The following is a 23,821-nucleotide window of genomic DNA, read 5'->3' as shown; positions in this document are numbered from 1 at the left end:
TGGATTTTTGTATTTTGTGGGTTTGGGGTTTTTTTTCTTCCTCCCACTTGCTTAATGTAGGGAAAAGTAGTATGTGTCTAACACGGTATTTTGCTGATTTGTCAGTTTGCACTTCAAGAAGAGCATCTGTTAAGGCTGTAAGAGTGCTGTGACCCAGGAGTGATGACTGGCACAACCAGTGGGCTGGGGAGACTGTCTCCTGTCCATTGTGTGTTTGGCTTGCCTTTTTTGTTGTTTGGTTGGGTGTTTGTTTTGTTTTTGTTGTTTGTTTTGGTTTTGGTTTTTTCCTTTTTTGTTTTTTTGCCATGGCCTTTCGTGCAGCTGCTCTGGCCTCATTGTCTTTAGTGTGTCATGTATGCTAGACATTGAACAAGGTGAGACATGAAAACGTAAATGAGATCTTTGAGATTAAGCTTAAGAAAATTGAAAAGTATTTAAGTATTTCTGAACTCAAAATTCAGTTTCGTGAATCTAGATGTGTACATTCAAAAATTTTGCCTGGAATTTTGTCTACGAGCTGTTTTGTGCTACTTGGTTGAGCATATTGCACTGAGCAAATAAAATTATTTGTTTGGTATGGTCTGAGCCCATAGTTGTTTTTTTTTTATTGATGTTGATCTAGTAGTGGTCGTGTGAGTACCCTTATTTTTTTTTATGTGGCAGTAAGATTTTCAGTAATTTGGGAGAACTCAGAAAGGTCTTTATGAGGAAACACCTTTATGCTAAATCAGTGGAAGAAATGGCTCATGCTACTTGATAATAGGGTCAATGGTACAAAAGTAGGTGTGTGAAAGGACTATAATTAGTCATATTTAGATGGACAAATTCTGGAGTTCTATTCAAACACAAATGCCGCTGCATTTAGGTTTGTTTTTATAAGCTGTAGGGAATGTTCTGAATTACATGTTTGTATTTGAGACAGATTAGCATCTTTCTGTCCCTAAGCAATTCTGGTATTAGGTAGTGTAGTTCTTTGGCTGCTTTAAGATTGTAGTATATTATCAGGGGGTGGGGTTACTTGATACTTGTACAGTGCCAAGTAGTACTGAAGGCTGCAATCAGCATAGCTGGTATTCATAGTTCAGAAACTTCTCAGACTTTTACCAAACCCAAAGATTTACAGAGGGAAGGTGGGATCACCCTGTTTTTTGCTTTTATTTTTTCTTTCTTTTTTTTTTTTTTACAGGAATATGGTTTTTTTTCAGGTATTTAACTTTTGTGACTTAAGATTAGAAAATGCATATATTTAACTAAAATACTCTTTGCTTTTTTGCTGCATCTGTGAAGAGATTTGCTGGAAAAGCAGAACTTCCAGTCTTGTGACTGTCAGAGGGAGAATACATCTGAAGAATTAGGAGAGGTTAATAGAGTTGGTCTCAAGGTCTAAGGTTGTTAATATAAACTATTTAGTATGTGGGACTCCCACTACAAGAAAGACATTGATGTGCTGGAGTGTGTCCAGAGAAGGTCAACGAAGCTGGTGAGGGGCCTGGAGCATAAGTGTGATGAGGAGCAGCTGAGGGAACTGGGGCTGTTCAGCCTGGAGAACAGGAGGCTGAGGGGAGACCTTATCACTGTCTACAACTACCTGAAAGGAGGGTGTAGCATGGAGGGTGTTGGTCTCTTCTCCCAAGTGACAGGTGATAGGATGAGAGGAAATGGCCTCAAGTTGTGCCAGGGGAGGTTTAGGTTGTATATTATGAAAAAATTCATCACAGAAAGGCTTGTCAGGCATTGGAACAGGCTGCCCAGGGTAGTGGTGGAATCACTGTCCCTGGAGGTGAGGTTCTTAGGGACATGGTTTAGGGGTTGACTTGGCAATCATAGAATCATTTTATTTGGAAGAGACCCTCAAGATCATTGAGTCCAACCATTAATGTAACTCTAGCACTAAACCATGTCCCCAAGAACCTCATCTACATGTGGGATTTGAAAGCTTAAGGATTCATGTGAATGCTCCTCATTCATAAGCCAGCTACTTACTTGAGAGTAACAAATAGCCTCTGTAGTCTCTCTGCACTAGATTTAGTTGCACATTCTTTGAAATAGCTTGTGCTATTCACTGTCAAATATCTGGACTAGGCGTCATTGAAGGGGCAATTTCATTACTCTGAAATCAGTGTTGCTGAATTTTGGCTCATACAAAAATGTTTTCATACTTGTAATGCCTAATTTTCTGAGAAATCAAAGACATTTAAAATGTATTTGGGGTAGTTCATAGGTGGTTATGGATTATGTGCTTTGACTTAAGGGAAAAGGAAATGGAAAACTATTTCTACATATGCTCTTGGTTGTGCTGATTGAGCCGCTACTCTGATTGTATGTCTACATCTTATTATACATAGAAATAATTATTCTGGTGCTGTTTTAAGATGTTAATGTGTAAGATCTTGTATTCATACAGAAAACTGTTTTGTGCCAACCTCTGAGATCATTGCTGTAGAAGAAACTGAACCAAACAAGAAGCAACATAATACTGGCAAATGGCAAAAAATGGCAAAGCCACATGCTTTCACAGGTAAGCATGCTTGTGCTAATTAGTTTTTCAGAGGTACTTTAGGGCAGACTCAATCTTCAGAATTTTTTTAACAGAAATGATGCATTAAAAAAACAAACAAAAACCCACCACCACCACAACAAACAAACAAAACCAAGAACCAACCAAAAAACCCACAAAACCAACCAAAAAACCTCCAGAGATCTGCCAGTTTACATTTAAATAGACTTATTTTGAAAAATAAACCTCTTCCTTTAAGAACATATGCTAGTTTTAGTTATTTAATGAAGGTCTAACTGATGTCTTACATTTCTGCTGCTGAATGACTCTGCAGGAGGACACTTGCTTTCTACTACTCGACTAGAAAATTGAGAGAGACTGGAAAAATTACTTCTAAATGTTTGTGGCATTTTTGTTTGTTTGTATTAAAATTATCCTTAACCATCAGTATGTGTGCATTTATGTCGTGCAGTACTTTTCTCACTTAGTCCTTCAGTAACAATGATTGGTGATACTGTAGATGGAAAGGTAACGATGCTTCTTGTCTTACCGTCACCGTTCTTAATGCACAAGAAGACTCTAAAATTTCAGCTCTGTGAAATTAAATTCACCCCACTGATTACAGGGGAGATGATGTGTTTGTCTTATTCTCCTAAGCTTATGGCTTTTTATATCATGTAGACGCTGCAGACTTCAATATGGATAAAATAATATATAAGCTTAGTGAACTTTTATATGTCTACAATCAGCTTGTGGAAAATGGATTGTATGTAGTTTAAAAAGAAGTTTGGGTATCTACTGTAAGGTAATGACCTAAAGCAAGTGATTTCATTTGTTTTCATTTTGACTTTTTACAAATGTCCTGTTCATGCTCCAAATGCTGCTGTCATTTGCAGAAATGTGTAGTGAGGGTTAACTACCAGTTTTTTCCAAAGGTAGATATTTTGGAGCTCTCTCTGAAATGCATTTGTCATTTCCTAGAGCTGTCTCATGTTTCCTTTTTTTTTTTTTTTGAATTTGAATAGTCTACTATGTGAAGAAGGCCCGAAATCACCGCTGGCGGTGCAGTGATGTGACATTTTGGTGTGTTGATGAGCACTTGTGTAATCAGTGGATACAGGCGCTGAAAGAATTACTTGAAATGCAGAGTAAGTTTGACTAAACTACTAACATTTGCAGCATCATTTTACAGGCATGTATGTCAATTAATGGTATTTTGATATATCTGTTATTTTAATGTATCTGTTTTTCTGAACTGTTAATAGCGGCTTATGTTGAAAAGTTGAGGGAACTGAGAGATGAAGTGTCTCGTTCTTCTTATCAGTACTTTTTGTATCTTGTGTATTCACTGAGTTGTACTGAGTGTTTAATCACTCAGGACTACAAGTGTCTTGAATTTACATCTGGGCAAATTTTTTTTTCACAAATTAGTGACACTTTAGAAGCTTAGCAGAGGCTTTAAATGACTGTAGCTTTGGGGAAAGTAAAGGGCAGATGTAAGCTCAGAGATCTGAGGTACTCGAGAGGTCTGAGGACAAGGATTGTAGCAATTGTGAAATTTATGGGTGGCTTTTTGTGTGTCTGTTTAACCTTTCTAGTCTCTCTTATCAACAGCGTTCCTTACATAGTAATAGTTCCCACTATTAATTTCTGTGACTCTAGACCTTTTCCTCTTGGAAGGCTAGCAGTAGTTTTGCAGGAATTATTCCTGAAAGAGATGCCTTGATGGATGTCAGGGAGCAGCAGGAGCAGAGCAGCTCCATGACAGAAGGGAGGTCAGGGATGACCATAGCACTGCGGTGCCCTCACCCTGCAGGGTGCAGTCCCACTGTGTCTGAGCAGGGTTGGGGATAGCAGCAGGTCCTATTTACAGCACAGGTGATATTTAACAAAAAATGTTCTGAACAGGCATTGGAAACAGGCATCTTACTAATGTTTTTGTTTTGTGTATGTTACACAAGGTATGTAGCTTCCAATAACATATTTCAAAAACTGGTGTTTTTAGACCCATTCACTACACCTGTGAGAGATGTGGCCTGGGCAGTCATCTGGGTTTGAGTGCAGGTGTTCATTCTGTTGGTAACGAACTATTTCAGAAAAAGTAACAGCCTAGCTTGGATGCATTTATAATGCAGTTGTGCTAATCTAGTAACTCTTTAAATTCTTTCCTTTTAAAAGAATGCCATCCGAGGAAGTGCAAATGTTATAACAGATCTTTGTGTTCTATGTGGAAAAGGAAGGCTCTAGGTGCAGTAAGCATTACTGTTTGTGTATATGTTAGTACAGAGATGTAACAATTGTTTTCATTGCCATCACCAGTGTAAATCCATGACTATTTGAACAAAATTGAGATGGTGATATCAAAAGTGTTTTCTAGGTGGGGAGGGGTTACACTAAAAGGCAAGCACTTGCTGTGCAGCATGTAGTTTTGTGAGGTATTCTTATTGTGTATTTAACACAGGAAGGAAATGTATTTTAATCATGTTACTAAAGCAGGTACATTGTTTAAATACATGAATGTAATAGTATTTCTATGTATGCTTCACTCACAAGTTCCTTTCCAACTGTTCCTGGCTTTAGTGTCTTTTGTCTTGTATGTCTGTGATACTAATGTAATTTAGTGGGAAGGTACTGTGAGAATAATATACATAAGAATGTGAGACATGGAGTCAGATAAAATTATTCTGAATTTCACCTGCTGTCCTACTACCAGTTTGTTCAATGCTGTCAGTGTACTCAATATAATAAAGAGGATGGATCAAGCAGGCTTTTATAGCTCTTTGATAAACAGTTATGGAGTTATAAAAGGCTTGTATGCTGTATGCACTTTGTTTATAGGTTTGTTTTTGTATAGCTTCTTGAATTTCTGTGTTGTGTACAAAAGCAGTGTACTCTAATATTTTTCCTTACTGCAGAGTCTAGACCAAAGCAGTTGCTTGTGTATATTAATCCATATGGAGGAAAAAGACAAGGGAAACGGATTTATGAACAGAAAGTTGCTCCACTGTTCAGTCTGGCTTCTATCTCCACTGATGTTGTTAGTGAGTAATGAGTATTTTAATTTCTTAATAAACTCAGTATGAACTCTTTAAAACATATCTGAGGAGCTTAAGTTCTTTCTGTTACTTACCTTTTCTAACTAAGGAAATTAAACTAAGTGATAAAAAGGGAATGGCATAAGGTCAGTTATCTGGCTACCTATATCATTTTTCTGCTTACTAAATTAAAATTTCAGCTACTTATGAGCTATTTGAGCTCTTCCTTTGTTAGATACTGTCTTCTCTTCTTTTTCAGTTTTACTGTTAAAACCAATTGTTCATTTGTACAATTTTTTTTAGTGGAATATTTTTCTATATATACTGTAGTGCATGGCTCTCTCAATTCTTTCCTTGGCATAAAGTCTTTTGAAATGGGTTTTGTGGGCAGACTGTTTTATGGTCATATTGGTAATAGAATCAAGGTTATTAATTCATTAGTAACCTACTTTCTAAATTGTGTATTATATACCATTTTATAGTAGTGTTATAGTAGTAATTTTTAATGTGTTTATTTCTTCATAGTAACTGAACATGCTAATCATGCCAAGGACAATTTATTGGAAGTTAATATTAATAAATATGATGGGTAAGTAGCTTCACATATGGGTTTTTTTTCCCCTTTCTAGCTGATATATTCTATAATCTGTCTGTTCCTGTCTCTAATTTAAAATAGTAGCATTCGTTGCTGATACATTTGTTGTACCAGCTGTAAGTTCTGGAGCATGTTACTTCTCCTAGGGGATCCACATTTAGGACTATCAAAGGAAAACTAAACCTTTTCAGTAAACCTATTCAATACACAATATATTCAAGTGTAGAATAACAATGTCTACATGAGATTTGTGTTCGTAAGATGACTGTAGGATTACTTCTGCTCCTCCAGTAGCTGAGCATTCTGTGATAGCTTGAAAGCAACCCTGAAATGTTTTGTGAAATAGGTGATCTTGATATATACATGAGTCCAGAACACTGCATTGGTAGCAGTCAGACTGTGTACAGAAACCATGAAGTGTTTAGAAATGTTTCAGATAGTTCCTTTCGCTATGTAGGAATGTAAAAATAATGGCTACATCATTTGGCTTCGTTGGTGTTTCTTCTGTTGTGGAATTACTGTTTTAAAGGATGACCGAACTGAATGGTAAAATTGCATTCCATTATTAATTCTGCTGTAGAAGCGGAATATTTTAATAAATAAGCTAGTCATTCCAGTTTCCAGTTCATGACATGAAACAAGTTACACAGCTGGAAAATGACGAAAATGTATGCAGAACCTCTTGAGGTAAATAATCATAACTATAGGATTTAAAAATAGTATCTTGTTGTGCTTGTTGACAGGTACATTTAAACTGAGTTACAAAAATAAATGTTTTTATATTTTCACAGTACTTTTGCTGGGTAGCAGATCTATATGCATTATATACATTGAGTGAGGGCAGGTTGAATTCCAAGACCTCATCTGCTTTAAAATGTGGTGCCTTTAAATCAGCAGTTTTGTCTGTGTTGGGATTTTTCTTAATTTTGCAGAAGTGTGAGGAAGGGAAACTGGGGTCCTAGAAAAACCTGGTTAGTGAAGATTCTTTTTACTTTTAATTTAGGTGATTGAAAGAGATAATACTGACAGTTGGTTAAATTCTGATACACAGCAGAAAAGCGAAGCAAGCATACAAGTCTGTTTCTTTGGTGAACAGTGATGCTAAAAGGGAGTTCTTGTATTAATAATGCTTTCTAAATAACAGATCCAATGGCTAGATGGAAGATTTTTTTAAATGGTTGAACTGCATAAAATTCATGTGTTTCTTCCAGTTTGATTGACTGTCCTTATATACAGGAGAAGCTTCTTTTGATTCTAATAAGTGGCTTTCCCTCCATTCATTGATGAGTTTCTTCATTTAATCTTCAGATTCCCTATTCAGCAAAGCCATGCCTGTAATTTTGGAACTAGATACAGGCTTTATAATAAGTGCTTCACTGCTTTCCAAGTGTATTTACTTGAGACAGCTTATTTAAACTTATCTTGTGCGTGTTTCCTGCTTGTTCTTCCCTTTTCCCCTTGTAAGAATTTCTTATGGCAAGAGTACCAATGTACTAGCTTAGTGACAGAACAGCTGCTCTTTCAATACATTTACTTAAAATATTCATTCACTTACCATATTGCAGATTTTTGTACATTGTTGTGCAGAACAACTAGAGCATGCTTTAATATTGTACAGGTAATGACCACGTTTAGAATAAGTCTGACTTGTATGGATCGCTGTGGTTCCTTTTCCATATACTGGTTGTACAAGCCTTTGTAAAACTGTTTCAAGTTGTTTTTTTCCCCAGGTTCTTGAATTAGTTTACAGAATGGTTGAGATTAGAAGGGACCATAGTTCTTTTAAAATTCATTTGTCTTATGGACTTGCTTCTCCTGAAGTCCTTTAGCATATATAGTTTACTGTTATCATCTGTCAAAAAAGTTAAGTGCTGGTCCATTAGAAAAAATAAACCCAAAATAGAAGAATTGCTCTAAGAAGATCTCTCTTACAGTAATTCTTCACTGTGACTCAAATATTGGTCATCTGATGTTTGCAATGAATTTATCATGCTGATATTGTGTATGTGAACTTCTTCATCTGTCCATATTTACCTATGATAGGTATAGACCTTAGTTGTCATTTCTGAGTAGTTGTTATAAATAGAACACTACTGAGACAACATTGATCTTGAACTGATGTGGAAATTTTGGTCCACTTCTTTCTTAGAGTCTGTAGAGAAAGATGAGATGGGCTGAAGTTGAATAATGTCGTTAAGCTATGAGAAATTCATTAAGAAAATGAAAACCAAACATCCCTTTCTCCCTTCTCTCCCAGTCTCTTAGGTCTTGACTTACAGTTAGACAATGTATGTTTTTTAGACTCTCTTCTCCATTCATAGAGAAATTAATGTTATTTTTCAAGCTTCCTTCTGATGAAAATATAATAAGTAAAATTAAATCATCAATACTTAAAAATTAAATAAACTAACTTGTCCTATGAAATACGTTCTTATTCTGCAATATCTGTTGCTGACTATATGGAAGAGTAAGTATTAGTTTATGTATTGGAAATGATTTATGTAGATTAACAGTAAACAGTCCTGAACATGTATGCTGGGGACCACATGCATAACTTTGGATTTGTCGTATGTTCCTTTAAAGTGTATTTGAAGCTTTCCAGTTAAAGAATATTTATATTTTTAGAGTTCAAGGTGTGCATTTGATTATTGTGCATGGAATGTACGCTGCTGTAAAACAGTGTCTTCCTAGTATTTGCTTGGCTGTGGACTCTCTGCTGAGCTTTAACATGCTGAGGACCTGTGTAGCTGCTGCACCAGCTCTGACCTGAATGAAGTTTGCAAAATGAAGTTTTGCATCTGGCAACATTTAGAACTCTCTTTCATTATGAATGATTATGTAGATATACATGACTTCCGTCTGTTAAATGGGGTCTCAGCATGTTCAGAAGAGCATGCTAGCATGTACTCTTCTGGTTTTTGACTTTCATATAATGTATATCCCTATTAAATTAATAATGTAAAGTATACTTCTGCCTGAAGCCACCAATATTAACTTTTCCCTTTTCAGTAAAGGTACTTTACTTCCATTTTGTTTACTGAGAAAGATGTATGTAAAGTCCTGTTTAGTGTTTTCCTTGTATAGTGGATTTCTGCTGCTATTTGTCCTGTCTGCATAGAGCAATAGAGGATAAAGAGGGTTTTTTTGGTTGCATTCCAACTTTTTTCTTTTCTAATGTTACAGACATGTATGTCTAGATGCAATTGTGGTTGTGTAACTTGATTTTTTTTTTCCTTATTTCCTTCTGTTTATTGTGAAGTTGACTGTAGACTACTATATTCTGTAAAAATGGAGGGGGAAAATAGAACAACTATTTTTGATGTGCCCAGTGCATGCCCTAAGTAGAATACTTGCCGTGTTGTTTATTGACCGTTAGTGTGCATTCTAATTTGTGTTTCCTGGCAGTGTTGTTTGTGTTGGTGGGGACGGCATGTTCAGTGAAGTGATGCATGGTCTCATTGGAAGAATGCAGAAGGACTCTGGCATAGACCAAAATAATCCCAAAGCACCGTTAGTCCAATGCAATATAAGGATTGGCATAATTCCTGCTGGTAAGAAAGGGTTAACTTTTAGTTTACTTTATTCATTTATTCTTGCAATTTCTTCTGACTCATAATTTCTTGAATTTAGGCTTAAGTGTAAGATACGAGCAAAAATATTCCATAAAGATACCTGGATAAAGCTGTTTATATCCCGGTATAGTTATTGATCACATGTGATTTTATTTGGGAAGGGTACATTGTAAGGGAAATCAAATCTTAATGTGCAACTTCAGAATTTACTTTTCTTTTGTGGCTTATTGTGTGTTACTACCAGATAAGATGGTGACAGTAATAATCTTGCCCATCTGAATACATTAATGAGTGAAATTTACTAAACAGACACCTGATATATATTTTTCCAGTTCCAAATGCTCCACAATATAGTTAGAATTGTAATGTAACCTTCCACTGGTCTGGCAAACTCCAAATAAATGCTAGAATTTCTCCTTTTAAATTTTTTTTTCCTTCTGTCTCCAGTTGTCATCATAGGTACCTACAACTGAGGAACAGTCCTCAGGTTCCAGACCAAGTTGCACTTTCTGCCACTTTTTAGAGCTGCTTTATCTTCATGGTTCTCAAAGTCAGCCACTTTTTCAGGCAATCCTGAGTATTGTCATTGAGAGACACTTGAGAGAAGTTTTTCTTGGAATTCAGGTCTTTGGTCATAAACTTACTTTTTTTATTGACCATAGTCACTCTTTGGATCAATCTTGCTGTTAAATCTAGTGTCCCAGGTGTTACCTGACCCAGTTGATCCCCAAGATTCCTTCAAAAGTGGACTTACAAGATGAATCTTCCAGGGCTAGATTCAGTGTTATGACTCTTTAATAGCATCTGCAATGTTGAGGACTGTATGAAAAGACAAATGAACAGTTCATTGTCTTTTCTGTGCTCTTCTTTTTTCTTGTCAGATGCTTGAAATTTGAATTAAAGAACAGGAATATGAAGTAAACATTATGAGCTGCTGACTAGAACTAAAACACAGACTCTGAGAAAATTTAGCACAGGTTATAAAAATACATGAAGTGAAATCATATATTTTTACTCTCAGGCTTTTTATACTCATGATATCTTTTGGAAGAGTGCATCCAAACCCAAACAACCTTGTTGCTTGGAAGAAGCTTAACCCTTTCTTCTTGCAGTACAATAAGGGTCAGATATCTAGAAGTTGCAGTGTGAATATCCCCTTATGGTTTTGCATACTCTTCAGCTATCACATTAAGGGTTCTGTGTAACAGACTTGCTATATTTAAGTAAACTGTGCCTTTATTTGTTAAAGTTTTGCATTAAAATCAGTTTGTATAATGAACTTCACAAGAAATTTGAAGTGCTTTACCATTTGTTTTTCTTATTTGGGCAAATTTCTCAGACTGAAGGTTTTTGCTTACCTGGTTGGTTTCAGAGGTTTTTCCCTTCTGGTGATGTTAGTGACCATAAGAAGATACAATTTAAAAAGAGTGGATCTCAGTATTAAGAGCTGTTTCTTTGTCCTTAGGCAATTAACTATAAGCATGTTAAAACTGGAAGATTAACCTTGGTTTTTTGGACAATTTCTTAATGCATTTTTTCCAATTGCTACCAAAAAGTATGATCTTCACTGATATTTTAGTATTGCTAACATGTCAAGTCACTTTCTTCTCTTACATCCTTTAATGTTTTGGTTGTTGTTTTGTCTGCTGTAGTTGTTTACTGTTTGAATGTATACTGCATGCTCCATTCCTTGAACTAATGCGAGGTACACCCTTGTAATCAGTGCTTTGATTCAAATATTTTCTCCAAGTCATTATTCAGATCCCCCAAGTTATTTGCAATGGTATATAAGGAAGCTGGTCTTGATGTTCTATTAATAAGGTTTTGGGAAGTACAGAGGATAATAAATATCTTGATCTGTTTGTGTTTTGTACAATATTTAAAATGATTCATTACTGAAAATATGGGGAAGTGATTACTTCCTGAAGAAGAGAGTCTTTGACACAGTCTCCCACAGCATCCTCACAGCTAAGTTGAGGAGGTGTGGTCTAGACAATAGAGTAGTGAGGTGGGTTGCAAACTGGCTTAGGGAGAGAAGCCAGAGAGTGGTAGTCAATGGTGCGGAGTCTAGTTGGAGGCCAGTATCTAGTGGAGTGCCCCAAGGGTCAGTGCTGGGGCCAATATTATTCAATATATTCATTAACGACTTGGACGAGGGAATTGAGTGTACTATCAGCAAGTTTGCTGATGACACCAAGCTAGGAGGAGTGGCTGACACGCCGGAGGGCTGTGCTGCCATCCAGCGGGACCTGGACAGGCTGGAGAGCTGGGCAGGGAATAATCTAATGAAATTTAACAAGGACAAGTGTAGAGTCCTGCATCTGGGCAGGAACAACCCCAGGTTCCAGTATAGGTTGGGAGATTACATATTAGAGAGCAGTGTAGGGGAAAGGGACCTGGGGGTCCTGGTGGACAACAGGATGACCATGAGCCAGCACTGTGCCCTTGTGGCCAGGAAGGCCAATGGCATCCTGGGGTGTATTAGAAGGGGGGTGGTTAGTAGATCGAGAGAGGTCCTCCTTCCCCTCTACTCTGCCCTGGTGAGACCACATCTGGAATATTGTGTCCAGTTCTGGGCCCCTCAGTTCAAGAAGGACAGGGAACTGCTGGAGAGGGTCCAGCGTAGGGCAACGAAGATGATTAAGGGAGTGGAGCACCTCCCTTATGAAGAAAGGCTGAGGGAGCTGGGTCTCTTTAGTTTGGAGAAGAGGAGACTAAGGGGGGACCTTATTAATGTTTATAAATATATAAAGGGTGAGTGCCATGAGGATGGAGCCAGACTCTTCTCAGTGGCAAACAATGATAAGACAAGGGGTAATGGGATCAAGCTGGAACACAAGAGGTTCCACTTAAATTTGAGAAGAAACTTCTTCTCAGTGAGGGTGACAGAGCACTGGAACAGGCTGCCCAGGGAGGTTGTGGAGTCTCCTTCTCTGGAGACGTTCAAAACCCGCCTGGACATGTTCCTGAGCGACCTCACCTAGGTGTTCCTGCTCCAGCAGGGGGATTGGACTAGATGATCTTTTGAGGTCCCTTCCAATCCCAAACATACTGTGATACTGTGATACTGTGAAGAGAGTCAAATCACTGAACAAATCTTAACACTTTCTTAACACAGGTAGCCATCACAGGGACCTTAAGTTGTGTATGAAACAGCCAAACCCATGCATCTCAGGGTGGTCAGGAAGGCAGCAAGAGGGGTTTTTTCCAGCCTCGGGTGAAGCTGTTCTCTGTTCATTTTTGCTTGATGTAGTGGAGCTCTGACCGTATATTGACCCCAACAGATTTCCTGGTTCCCAGACTAGTGCAAGAACTTTGTTCTAAAATAAGTGAGATCCTTAAAGATACTTTTTTAAATTAAACTGACAGTCTTAAAATACAGCAAGTCAAAAGGAATAATGAAATATAAATCACGCATCTAGAAAGTTTCATCCGTTATGCTCTTTTTAGTTATTTATCACTAACCTTTTTCTTAAAATCCTAGGAACTCATTAATAGATACTGAAAACATACACTACCCATAGTTTAGAGATTAAGTTTTAAAGCTCAGTCTGTCCTCTGATACATGGAGACAGTTGTCTCAGTGAGGACAGGAGCATGGGGATAGGTGACACTGAATCAGTGGGTTTTTGCCTTTTTTATCATTTATTTCCTATTGTCAAGCTGTGTTAACAGAAACGTGGCAGATTGTGGTTTGTGGTTGTGATAAAACAGTGTCTGTATTCAAACTAATACTCAATTCAGCAGACTTAGCTTAGAAACTCTCAATTTAATTGTACAAACCTTTGAAATTGCAAATGAAAGATTTAATGTTAAAACACTCATCTATATGATCATTTTTGAGTAATTAGTTTTGTTTCATAGGCAGAAGAATCCCATCGTACAGGCTCCTTTTTTCTTTTTTTAATGTTGGATGCTTCTTGTAAATCATGATTGTAACTTTCTGGAGCAAGCCTTTGCTTTACCCCCTGTTTTGGTTTTTGTTTTTGAGTAGACCTGTCTGTTTCCAGTATATTTCCAGTCACTTTCCTTAGTGTCTTCTGATTAAAAATATATTTTATGCTTTATGGTAGATTTTTATGAAAAAACTTGTGGTTTTATTGACATGAATACAGGTGATTCTACTCAAAAGGCAGTTTTAACTTCTGAATTTCTCTTAGTTGCAGCCATTCTTCATATTTGCCAGTGAAAACTGACTGATTGCTGTTTTAAACACATTTGCTGTTAAGAATACTTAGAGGTTGTGGCAACCTGACAAAGTTTTGCACTGCAATGTGGTGACTACAAGTCAGTGTACCTACAAAAACTTATGATTAGTTATTATATTACTTCCTCCTAGTGCCATGTAGCCTTAAAAGTGCGTTCAGCTGCGGTTTCTCGCTGTATTCAGAGTGGTAGTGTGCCTCCACAGAAGTGAAAAAGAGAATGATTTTTCTCATGACGTGTGGCACTGAGGTTTCATCCAGATGTTTTAGAATTAAAATTATACCCTCTGGAGTAAGCCAAAGTAATTTTTTCTTCATACGAAACTTGGCATAGAACAGGAGTTCAAAGCTGTCAACTGCTGTCGGAGGAGTCTTTAGTGAAAGGGAATGGATTAGATTAAATACTCTTATGATCTCAGCAGGTAGAAAAAAAAAATCCTACTTCACTCTGCACTGTGGCATAAAATTAATGTATTTATTCTTCTAAAAACCAAGGCCACTGGCTTACCCTGGGGATAGGGGGAAATTCTTCCAAGCACTAAGGAAGATGAAGTGTAGATACGAAGTGTTAATTGCTATAGTGATTTAAGCTTCTAATGTGTCCGGATTCCTCTCATTGTTGTGATCAAGGTATGAACTCTGTAATGTCTAGTCATGAAGGATGCAGTATAGTTATAACCAGCATGTTAGTGTGTAGCTGTAGAAGGTGAGAGTCCTAAAGACTGCACAGGCTGCTTATGTGAAGGTAATATAGAAAAACGGTGGAGGATTCATTCACAAACTTAAAAAACAGATGTAAGTAAAATCATGAAGCATGACTGGACTTTTATGCTACTGTCATCTAGGCTTTAAAATTTCTCTTAGAAAATGTGTTAAAGCATCACATAAAAAGCTATCTAATTCTTTTTTAATGATTCCAAGTGATATGTCCACAGCCTTCTCTGTTAAAATGTTTGTACTATATAATGATCTTTGTGGTTTAGTTAGTATCTTATTTCAAGGTTCAGTATGTCTGGTTTGAAATCTGAAGTGCAACATTTTGTGTTCCTCCTTCAGCATTTTAAATCTGTTATACTTCTGGAAATGACAGTCTAGGAGCTAAATATTGCATTTAATTTGGTGGGTCTGCTATGAAGACAACTAAGTCAAGATTACTTTTTCCTGTGATGTTAATCTCATCTCTTAGATTTCCCATTATTGTATTAATCCATTTGTGTTGTACTGTAGTACTGAACTTAAGCTGAAGTGTTTATCTACCAAGAAAACCCAGACCAAATTATTTCTGAACTATTCCTTTTTAAGCCAGTCTCTCATTCTGCAGATGTTAAACTTGATTCCAGTGACACAGACAGCGGGATCAAGTGCACCCTCAGCAAGGTTGCAGGTGACACCAAGCTGAATGGTGCAGTTTACACACCTGAGGGAGGGGATGCCATCCAGAGGGACCTGGACAAGCTTGAAGTGCACCCATGTGTAGTTCATAAGGTTCAACAAGGCCAAGTGCAAGGTCCTCCACCCGTGTTGCAGCAACCCCTAGTATCCAATGCAGGCTGGGGGATGAATGGATTGAGAGCAGCCCTGTGGAGAAGGACTTGGAGGTACTGGCACAGAAGGCCAGTTGTATCTTGGGCTGCATCAAAAGGAGCATGACCAGCAGGTCAAGGGAGGTGATTCTGCCCCTGTACTCTGCTCTCGTGAAGCCCCACCTGGAGTGTTGTGTCCAAGTCTGGAGCTCTCAGTACAGGAAAGACATGGAGCTGTTGGAGAGGGTCCAGAGTAGGGCCTCCAAAGATGATCAGAGGACTGGAACGGCTCTTCTATGAAGACAAGCTGAGAGAGCTCGGGTTGTTCAGCCTGGAGAAAGCTCCAGGGAGGCCTTATTGTGGCCTTTCAATACTTCAAAGGGGCCTATAAGAGAGATGGGGACAGACGTTTTAGCAGAGTCTCTTGTGACAGGACAAGGGGTAATGGTCTTAAACTAAAAGAGAGGAGATTCAGGCTAGACATGAGGAAGAAATTTTTTACAATGGGGGTGGTGAAACACTGGCCCAGGTTGCCCAGATTGGTGGTAGATGCCCCATCCCTAGAGACATTCAAGGCCAGGCTGGATGAGGCTCTGAGCAACCTGATCTAGTTGAAGATGCCCCTGCTCATTGCAGAGGGGTTGGACTTGGTGACATTTGAAGGTCCTTTCCAACCCAAACTTTTGTATGATTCTTGGTGACTGCATGGATTGTGACTTCACAAAAATACTACAAACTTATGGGATCCCCACTGAAGTTGTTATTCTGCCTGTTTGCAGTACAGAATCTTGTTGTCATACTAATTCTTCCTGAGGATTTTATATGTGCTGTGGCAGCACCTGCCCATCAAGGTTATCTCACATGGAACAGTGCTCTTGAGCACTAAAAGTTTATCTTTGTTAAATTCATTCTTTTCTATTGGATCAACATCTGGCTGACTGTTGCTTCTGTCATCTGCTTGTTTAGTACTTCCAGTTCTTAGGAATTTAGTTTTCCAGCAGTAAAAGCACAAAAATGAATACTTATTGCCCAAGGCATATGTGTTTTGGTTTAAGAAAACTTAGTTGTAAGTTAGTAGTCTAAACATTTTTTAGCACTTTTTTTTGGTCCTTGGAATCAATGGCATGAACTCTTCCATACAACCAGAGAAACAGCTGGTTTTGCTTATTGCTTTGGTGATTCTGTGACCAATTTAAAACTTGTGAGGTGGTGTCTGAGCACTTCTCCACATGACTTGTGTACTCACAAATATCCAGCAATACTTGCCTGCGAAGGGGAAATCTGGTGATTTAGCTGCATTGTGTTCTATCTAGTGCAGTCCATCACTTTGGTTTATTTGATCTTGCTTTAGCAAATATGTTTTATGGGGAGCACATACTCTTTAATATTTAAATACATATCTTGATCATTTCTCCTTGTGATTAATTAAAAGGAAGGATTTCCTTGATAAATTTTAAATCATTAAATTTATATATTTACAAAATTAGAGTGTGTAAATTTGGGTAGGGAAAGACCATAGAAGAACTTGCCTATATAACAACTATGTGGCTGTGAGGTACCTCCTAATAGCAAACAGACTTTGGGGAAAATGAGTAATGAAACAGAGCTCTAGTGTGCATAATGTATGGTAAAGATTCAAAGTAATTATTTTAACAAAGACTGGTTGAGGTGCCCTCTACACACGTCATATTTTCAGTGGGCTCTCAGTATCAAAATACCTGGTGTGAGAGCTTTCTTTAGCTGGGAGATTTCAGACATTTAGTTTGGGATTCAGCTGTCTGCGAGTGGTGGTGTGGTGCCACCAGTGCGGAGACGTGCGACCCCTGTGCAAGGCAGCTGTAGTGCTAGAGCAGCAGGTGGAAACCAAGCAGAGTGATCTGCAGCACTTGAACACTGGTGTTTGTTGCCAGTTTAGGTAATGAAGTTAGTCTCCTTCAGGTAAGTTTCAATTTTATATTTAAATGTTCATGCGTCTATTGTGGTGTCTGCAGGTGAGATGGGCATGTAAACTCAAGTTATAGCCAGGATGCATCTGGTCAATACGGTCAGTAGAGCCTGTAGATTTGTGTTGCATCTGCTGCCTGTCTTCTTTCCTAAGGCCCTTCAAATGGGGCCTGTGTGTGAGTACCTTGAGTCCAGCTTGGGCTGCTGTCAGCATTCCTGGCAAGATCTCCTTGAGTGGAAGCTTTGACATAGTCTGCAGTGTTACATGTACATATGTAGCTACTTCTAAGTGTCTTAACCTGAAACTTAATTATTCCCTTACATGCTGATCTTCTCTTCCAGCACACCGATGCAAAGATTAGTTTCTACACTGAAAATCTTTCTTTTTTAATGAATTTGGGCTCAGTTAAGAAGCAGTCTACTACTTTCATCTTGTTTACATGTAGTTCTGTGTAACCCATAAAAGCCTCTTTTGTTTTCTTTCACTCAGACCATTGCCCTTAAAAATCCCCAAAGAAAATCTGGCAGAGTATGTGTATAACTTTTCTGTTGGTTTAACCAGAACAAACAGCATCTGCCACCTAACATTAGTTAAGAGTCATATTCTGTGGAAGCTTCTTGCCCAAATAGAGTGCTCTGGCAGTTCTAAGCTGTTAATCAAGGGATATCAGTCAAGCTATATTTAAATTCTAATCCTGCTTTCCATATCAGATTTATACTGAGGAAATAAGCCAGATTTTTGGTGGGGTTTGGATGTGTATCTACTTGGAGTGCTGTTTCATCAGTAGTAGATGTCAGGTCTATTCAAGAGCCACTTAATAGCCTAGAATTCTTGTTTGGTTATGAAGTATTCAAAGTGGTTCAAATCCTTAGGCATCGTGAACGTTTTTGTGACCTTTAAACTAGTACCATTAGGTTCATGCTTGGTGTGGTGTTATGACCAGTTACATTCCCTTGCAGTGTATGAAGGAATGATACCGGTTTTGTTGCTCCATACTACCATCTCTGAGAGAGAAAACAAAACAACGCTATTATACTGTTTTAGTTAGTACTCCACTGGCATGTATGAGAAAGGGATGATTTGACATTTGGTAAACACTGTTGGTGTCTTCCCCAGTCTCCCGTTTTAGAATCTCAGAATTAATTTCAGACTTCAGATCTAATTTTAGCCCTCCCTTGCTAGTAATGAATGGAAATGAAAATGAGTTCTATAAAATTGCCCAACAGATAAATCAGCTTTTAATTGACTACAGAAGAGTACCGGGAGATAAGCGTCTGGTGTTAAAATGTAGCTTGTGAATTTCCCGCTTCTTCTCCCACCTATAGTCTAAGACTTCTTGGAAGCTCTGTTTACATCAGGGCAAATGGGACTCAGGTAATTCTAGCAGCAGAATGTAAACAGGTCTTGAAGAAATGAGAAAGGTTGGATGGAATGTTGAGCTCATACATTCAGCAGTAAAAGTTAAGGTCAGGTCTTTTAGTGGCTATTTTTTGTTTGTTTGTTTTTCTTTTCAAAAGTAGTGGGAATTTTCTGCCTAACTGAAATTCATGAGTGTAGGGGGCAAAATTAAACTGAAAAAACTGGCAGTAGAGCATAGCTTAATATCTGAACTCAACTTAGTATTTTCTGCTATAAAATTCCAAATGTGGCTTGATAACATCATCTGTGTATCTTTGTTATGATACTGAGAGAAACTGGAGACTCGTTGCCTGTGCAATGGCATGTGCTTGCAATGGTACGCTTATACCATCTTGAACCTTGGCCTTGTAGAGATAGATCTCTCTAGTCACATTCTTTTGTTCTGCAGTTCTGTTATGTTTATATTCTCTTTAATTGGCTTCCAGAGCTGCTGCTTGTTCACTGTGACAGGCTTCCGTGTAGCGTTTACTTGGTAGAAGCTTCTCTCATGCCCTTCACTGGTAAGGGAGGTGGTGTCCATTTCCTGAGAAGTGAGTTGGAGAGGGAAAGGATTTTCTTGGATCCTGTTGACATACCATCAATGCTTTCAAAGTGAGAAAGAACCAAAATGGGATTTTAAATAGTGATTGCTCATTCCTCCATTTTTAGTTGTCTTATTTCGATTTGATTAGGCCTGAGAAATGAAGTACTCTGTATCTGATACACTACATCTAGTGTATCAGTAGGAAAACTGAGAACATATGTGGACAAAGTTAAGTTTTTGTTTTCAGATATCCAGCCTTGACTTTAAAGGAATTCAATTTCAGGGAAAGGATGGAAGAAACTACAAGATAAATGTGGAGTTAGGTGCTGCAACAAAATGCTTTGGTATGTCTCGCTCTAACTTTCAAGTCCCTGCTGCAGAGTGGGATTTAGAACTATGCATTAGGCTCTTAGATTATTTATTTATTTATTTATTTATTCATTCATTCACGCACACGCGCGCGCACACGCGCGCACACACATACACGCACACACATACACACACACACACAATAGGTGTCAGGGAGAATTGCCTGTCTATAAACAGCACCTAAAATTCTGAGTGGACATACTGAGTAAGGAATGGGCTGAAGGCAGTTAGTAACAAAGACAGAATATAGGTGAAACCTAAAGCTTCTCCTCTTTCTTGTAGATATTTTGCTCAAAACTGTAAGGGCATGTTTCTGTTTGCTTTGATCCCTGTCTATAAACTAATTCCTGAAAGCAAGTGTTTACTGATTTTCAAATAATAGAACTAGGCAGGAGTTTCTGGTTTATGATGCAGCTGGACGAGCGGGCGATATTGGTAGTCTGGAATTTAGATCAGTCCCCCAAAAAGCAAGAAACCAGTCAACTTCCTTTTGTGAGATGTTAATGAGTAAGAAATCTTGAGCAAAGGAGAATCAACGTATGCCTTCCTTCACGTATGCCTTCCTTCACGTATGCCTTCCTTCACGTATGCCTTCCTTCACGTATGCCTTCCTTCACGTATGCCTTCCTTCACGTATGCCTTCCTTCACGTATGCCTTCCTTCACGTATGCCTTCCTTCACGTATGCCTTCCTTCACGTATGCCTTCCTTCACGTATGCCTTCCTTCACGTATGCCTTCCTTCACGTATGCCTTCCTTCACGTATGCCTTCCTTCACGTATGCCTTCCTTCACGTATGCCTTCCTTCACGTATGCCTTCCTTCACGTATGCCTTCCTTCACGTATGCCTTCCTTCACGTATGCCTTCCTTCACGTATGCCTTCCTTCACGTATGCCTTCCTTCACGTATGCCTTCCTTCACGTATGCCTTCCTTCACGTATGCCTTCCTTCACGTATGCCTTCCTTCACGTATGCCTTCCTTCACGTATGCCTTCCTTCACGTATGCCTTCCTTCACGTATGCCTTCCTTCACGTATGCCTTCCTTCACGTATGCCTTCCTTCACGTATGCCTTCCTTCACGTATGCCTTCCTTCACGTATGCCTTCCTTCACGTATGCCTTCCTTCACGTATGCCTTCCTTCACGTATGCCTTCCTTCACGTATGCCTTCCTTCACGTATGCCTTCCTTCACGTATGCCTTCCTTCACGTATGCCTTCCTTCACGTATGCCTTCCTTCACGTATGCCTTCCTTCACGTATGCCTTCCTTCACGTATGCCTTCCTTCACGTATGCCTTCCTTCACGTATGCCTTCCTTCACGTATGCCTTCCTTCACGTATGCCTTCCTTCACGTATGCCTTCCTTCACTTTCATTGTTAATTGGTATAAAAGCTGTAATGTAATCCTGAAATTTTTCATGTGAATTAACTTATTTCCCTTCACTAACTAATATATATTTATCACTTATATAGTGAAAATTTTTGTACTTTGTATGGAGAGACATAAATTCTGCTTGTTGCAGGGGAGGAGGAATGTTACAATTTAAATAACAATATTTGTATCCTTATATTTACTTTAGTCCATAAAATAGAAAGGGGCGGGCCAAAGGAACATAAGGCTTTTATTTGCAGGACCATGACAATAATACTTGTTTAGAAAATATATAAATTAATGTCTAAATTTCTTTTATTTCAGGATCAACAGATTGCATATGCTATTCAACAGTTGGCATTTCTGATCCAGTGACATCAGCTCTTCATATTATTGTGGGTGGGTGGTCATAGTTTACTCTTTTGTTATGAAAATGATTTAAATAGCCCAATATAGTAATTCCATTTAGTTCTTTCTACGTGTTTGTGAAATATAATTTAAACATAATGATTGAGTTGAAATATGGAGTTTTTTGTCTGGGATTTAAGTCTCTGGTTGAAATCCAGGAGGTTAAAATTGTTTATTGTAATTCATTGTTTTCAAGGGATCATAATGTTTTGAAATTTTATATCTGGTGCTTAAGTTTTCATGCATTCTGGCATGCTTTTGAAGATAGCAGTAAAATACAATAAGCAGTGTAAGTTGTTGGACCATATATCTCTCCCTCAGAGACAGCTATGACAAGCACATGTACACCTGAATAGCAGTATTTTGTAGTACTTGCCCAATTGTTCTGTGCAATTCAATGCTTGCATGCCCAATTAGAGGTAAGGCTTCTGCTTGACTGGAATTACCTTATAATTCCCCATTTTTACTATCTATAAGTCATATATTTGAGGAGAAACTAGGGAAGAAAATAACTACGCTTCAACAGATGCTTTTTGATATGTTCTCATCAGTAAGGATGATGGCATTGCTGCTTCTCTGAAGTCTTCTGGTAATGGAGTCCCTGAACTCCATGGGGGCTGAAGGAGAGAGCTTGGCATGTTCAGTACATTGTGATTTGTGATGTCCATCCTATCTTGCCACACACTGAAGAATCTGTGACCCAGTTCTTAATACTGAATTTTGAAAATTTTGCAAGATACTCCTCAATTATAATGATGTTGTGTAAGCATAAAGGATAGAATTTCCAAGGGACAATTACTGCACTATGACTTGTTACTGAGAGCTTAACATTTTCAGTTTTAGGAGCTGGTGTTGCAGAGGTTTACACATGTGCTTCTTGCTGCTAACGTTTGGTTAGATCTGCTCATCATATGTAGAGTTTAGGTCATTGGACTAGGATTAGAGAGAGAGATTAATACATCACAGTATTTTAGCTGGATTATTAAATGTGCATATATACACGTGTTTAGATTTTTGAGTGTTTCTCACATAAAGGGTTCTTCACAGTAGTCTGTGGGAGGAGGATGAGAGACAATGGGCAAAAGGTGAAAGGGAAAAAAAAGGGCAAACCAAACAAAAAAAACCAAACAAGCGAAAAAGACCACCACCACCCCAAACATCCCCAAACCTACAGCTGCTCCAAAGCTTACACTGAGGGTATCAGAGAGGTCGTGTACTCTCTGTTCTTCTGTATTTTTCAGGGCTTGACTGAATAAGCTCTGAGTAACTTGATCTGATCTCATAGCTGAACTTACTTTGAGTGGGAAATTTGATGAGAAACATCCTAAGACTCCTTTCACCTTGAATTATCCTCTGGTAGTATGACATACACTCATATAGGATTAAGTAATATCCAGCAGATGTACAGATACTACATTGATCTGTTCTATAACATCCCCTCCTATTGCTACACAGTAAATGAGTGTAAATTCTTCATTATGTATTTTTAGCATACCGACTTTTCTTCTCAGGTAGTGCTTAATGCTTTTTAAATGTTAAGTGAAATCAGTATTAAACAAAAAATCCCCTTTCTGCATGTATATGAAATATATATAGATATGACATATATTATGACATAAATGCAACATACATTTTTTTAGATTTTATTTTTAAAGATTCTGTAATGGTAAAGGCACTATCAAGTTTGCAGCTGCAAATAAAATACACCTTAAAAGAACCTTACTCTTCTAATCTTCATAGGTGACTGTCAACCTCTGGATGTCTCTTCAGTACATCATAACAACACATTTTTGAAGTACTCTGTATCATTGCTGGGTTATGGTTTTTATGGCGATATATTAAAAGACAGTGAAAAGAAACGGTGGATGGGGCCCATGAGATATGACTACTCAGGTAATTATGTAATTATTAAATTCTCTTGTCAGCATGTAGATATATTGGAGCAGTTGATATACTTTTTCCAAACCAAGCTGCTCTGACACTTCTGAACATAAGAGGCAAACTGAACCTGATTTTAAACTCCTTGTGGTACCAAGTACAGTGGATCACATTATGTAAAGCTCCATGACTTGGGGGATAACATAACAAGCTTATTAAAGTTATGTTGAATTTGGCTATATAGCACAGTTAACAAATTAAATGATAGTTAATATTTTAATTATTTTATGGGCTATATAAAGAGCTAAGAAGCTTATATTTACCTGTTATAAATTATCTTGAAAGCAATCCTAATTCAAATTTGTTTAACAAGTTTTTTTTATTACTAAAATTGCTAGTGCTGTTCTGTTAATAAAAATGTGTCGTGTGATGTCAACTAGTTTTAGCTGCCTAGAAAGTAATACTTTTTCTGTGATAGTA

At 38.0% G+C, this 23,821-nt stretch overlaps 1 protein-coding gene across 3 annotated transcripts in view; it reads left to right on the top strand.

Moving 5' to 3' along the window:
- CERK (ceramide kinase) overlaps positions 1–23,821 on the top strand; it is a 42,881-nt gene that overhangs the window by 5,792 nt on the left and 13,268 nt on the right. For all 3 annotated transcript variants that reach the window (XM_082043330.1, XM_082043329.1, XM_082043331.1), the window contains exons 2-8: positions 2,405–2,518; positions 3,523–3,645; positions 5,413–5,538; positions 6,058–6,121; positions 9,533–9,678; positions 21,380–21,454; positions 23,204–23,356. In XM_082043330.1, the coding sequence (XP_081899456.1) occupies positions 2,405–2,518; positions 3,523–3,645; positions 5,413–5,538; positions 6,058–6,121; positions 9,533–9,678; positions 21,380–21,454; positions 23,204–23,356 (801 nt within the window). The remainder of the gene's footprint in view (positions 1–2,404; positions 2,519–3,522; positions 3,646–5,412; positions 5,539–6,057; positions 6,122–9,532; positions 9,679–21,379; positions 21,455–23,203; positions 23,357–23,821) is intronic.

The sequence above is a fragment of the Streptopelia decaocto genome, assembly GCF_964273445.1.
Source record: "Streptopelia decaocto genome assembly, chromosome: 1".
NCBI classification, from domain to species: Eukaryota; Metazoa; Chordata; class Aves; order Columbiformes; family Columbidae; genus Streptopelia; species Streptopelia decaocto.
Note: the sequence above shows the minus strand (reverse complement) of the source record. Positions and strands in the feature narration are given on the sequence as shown.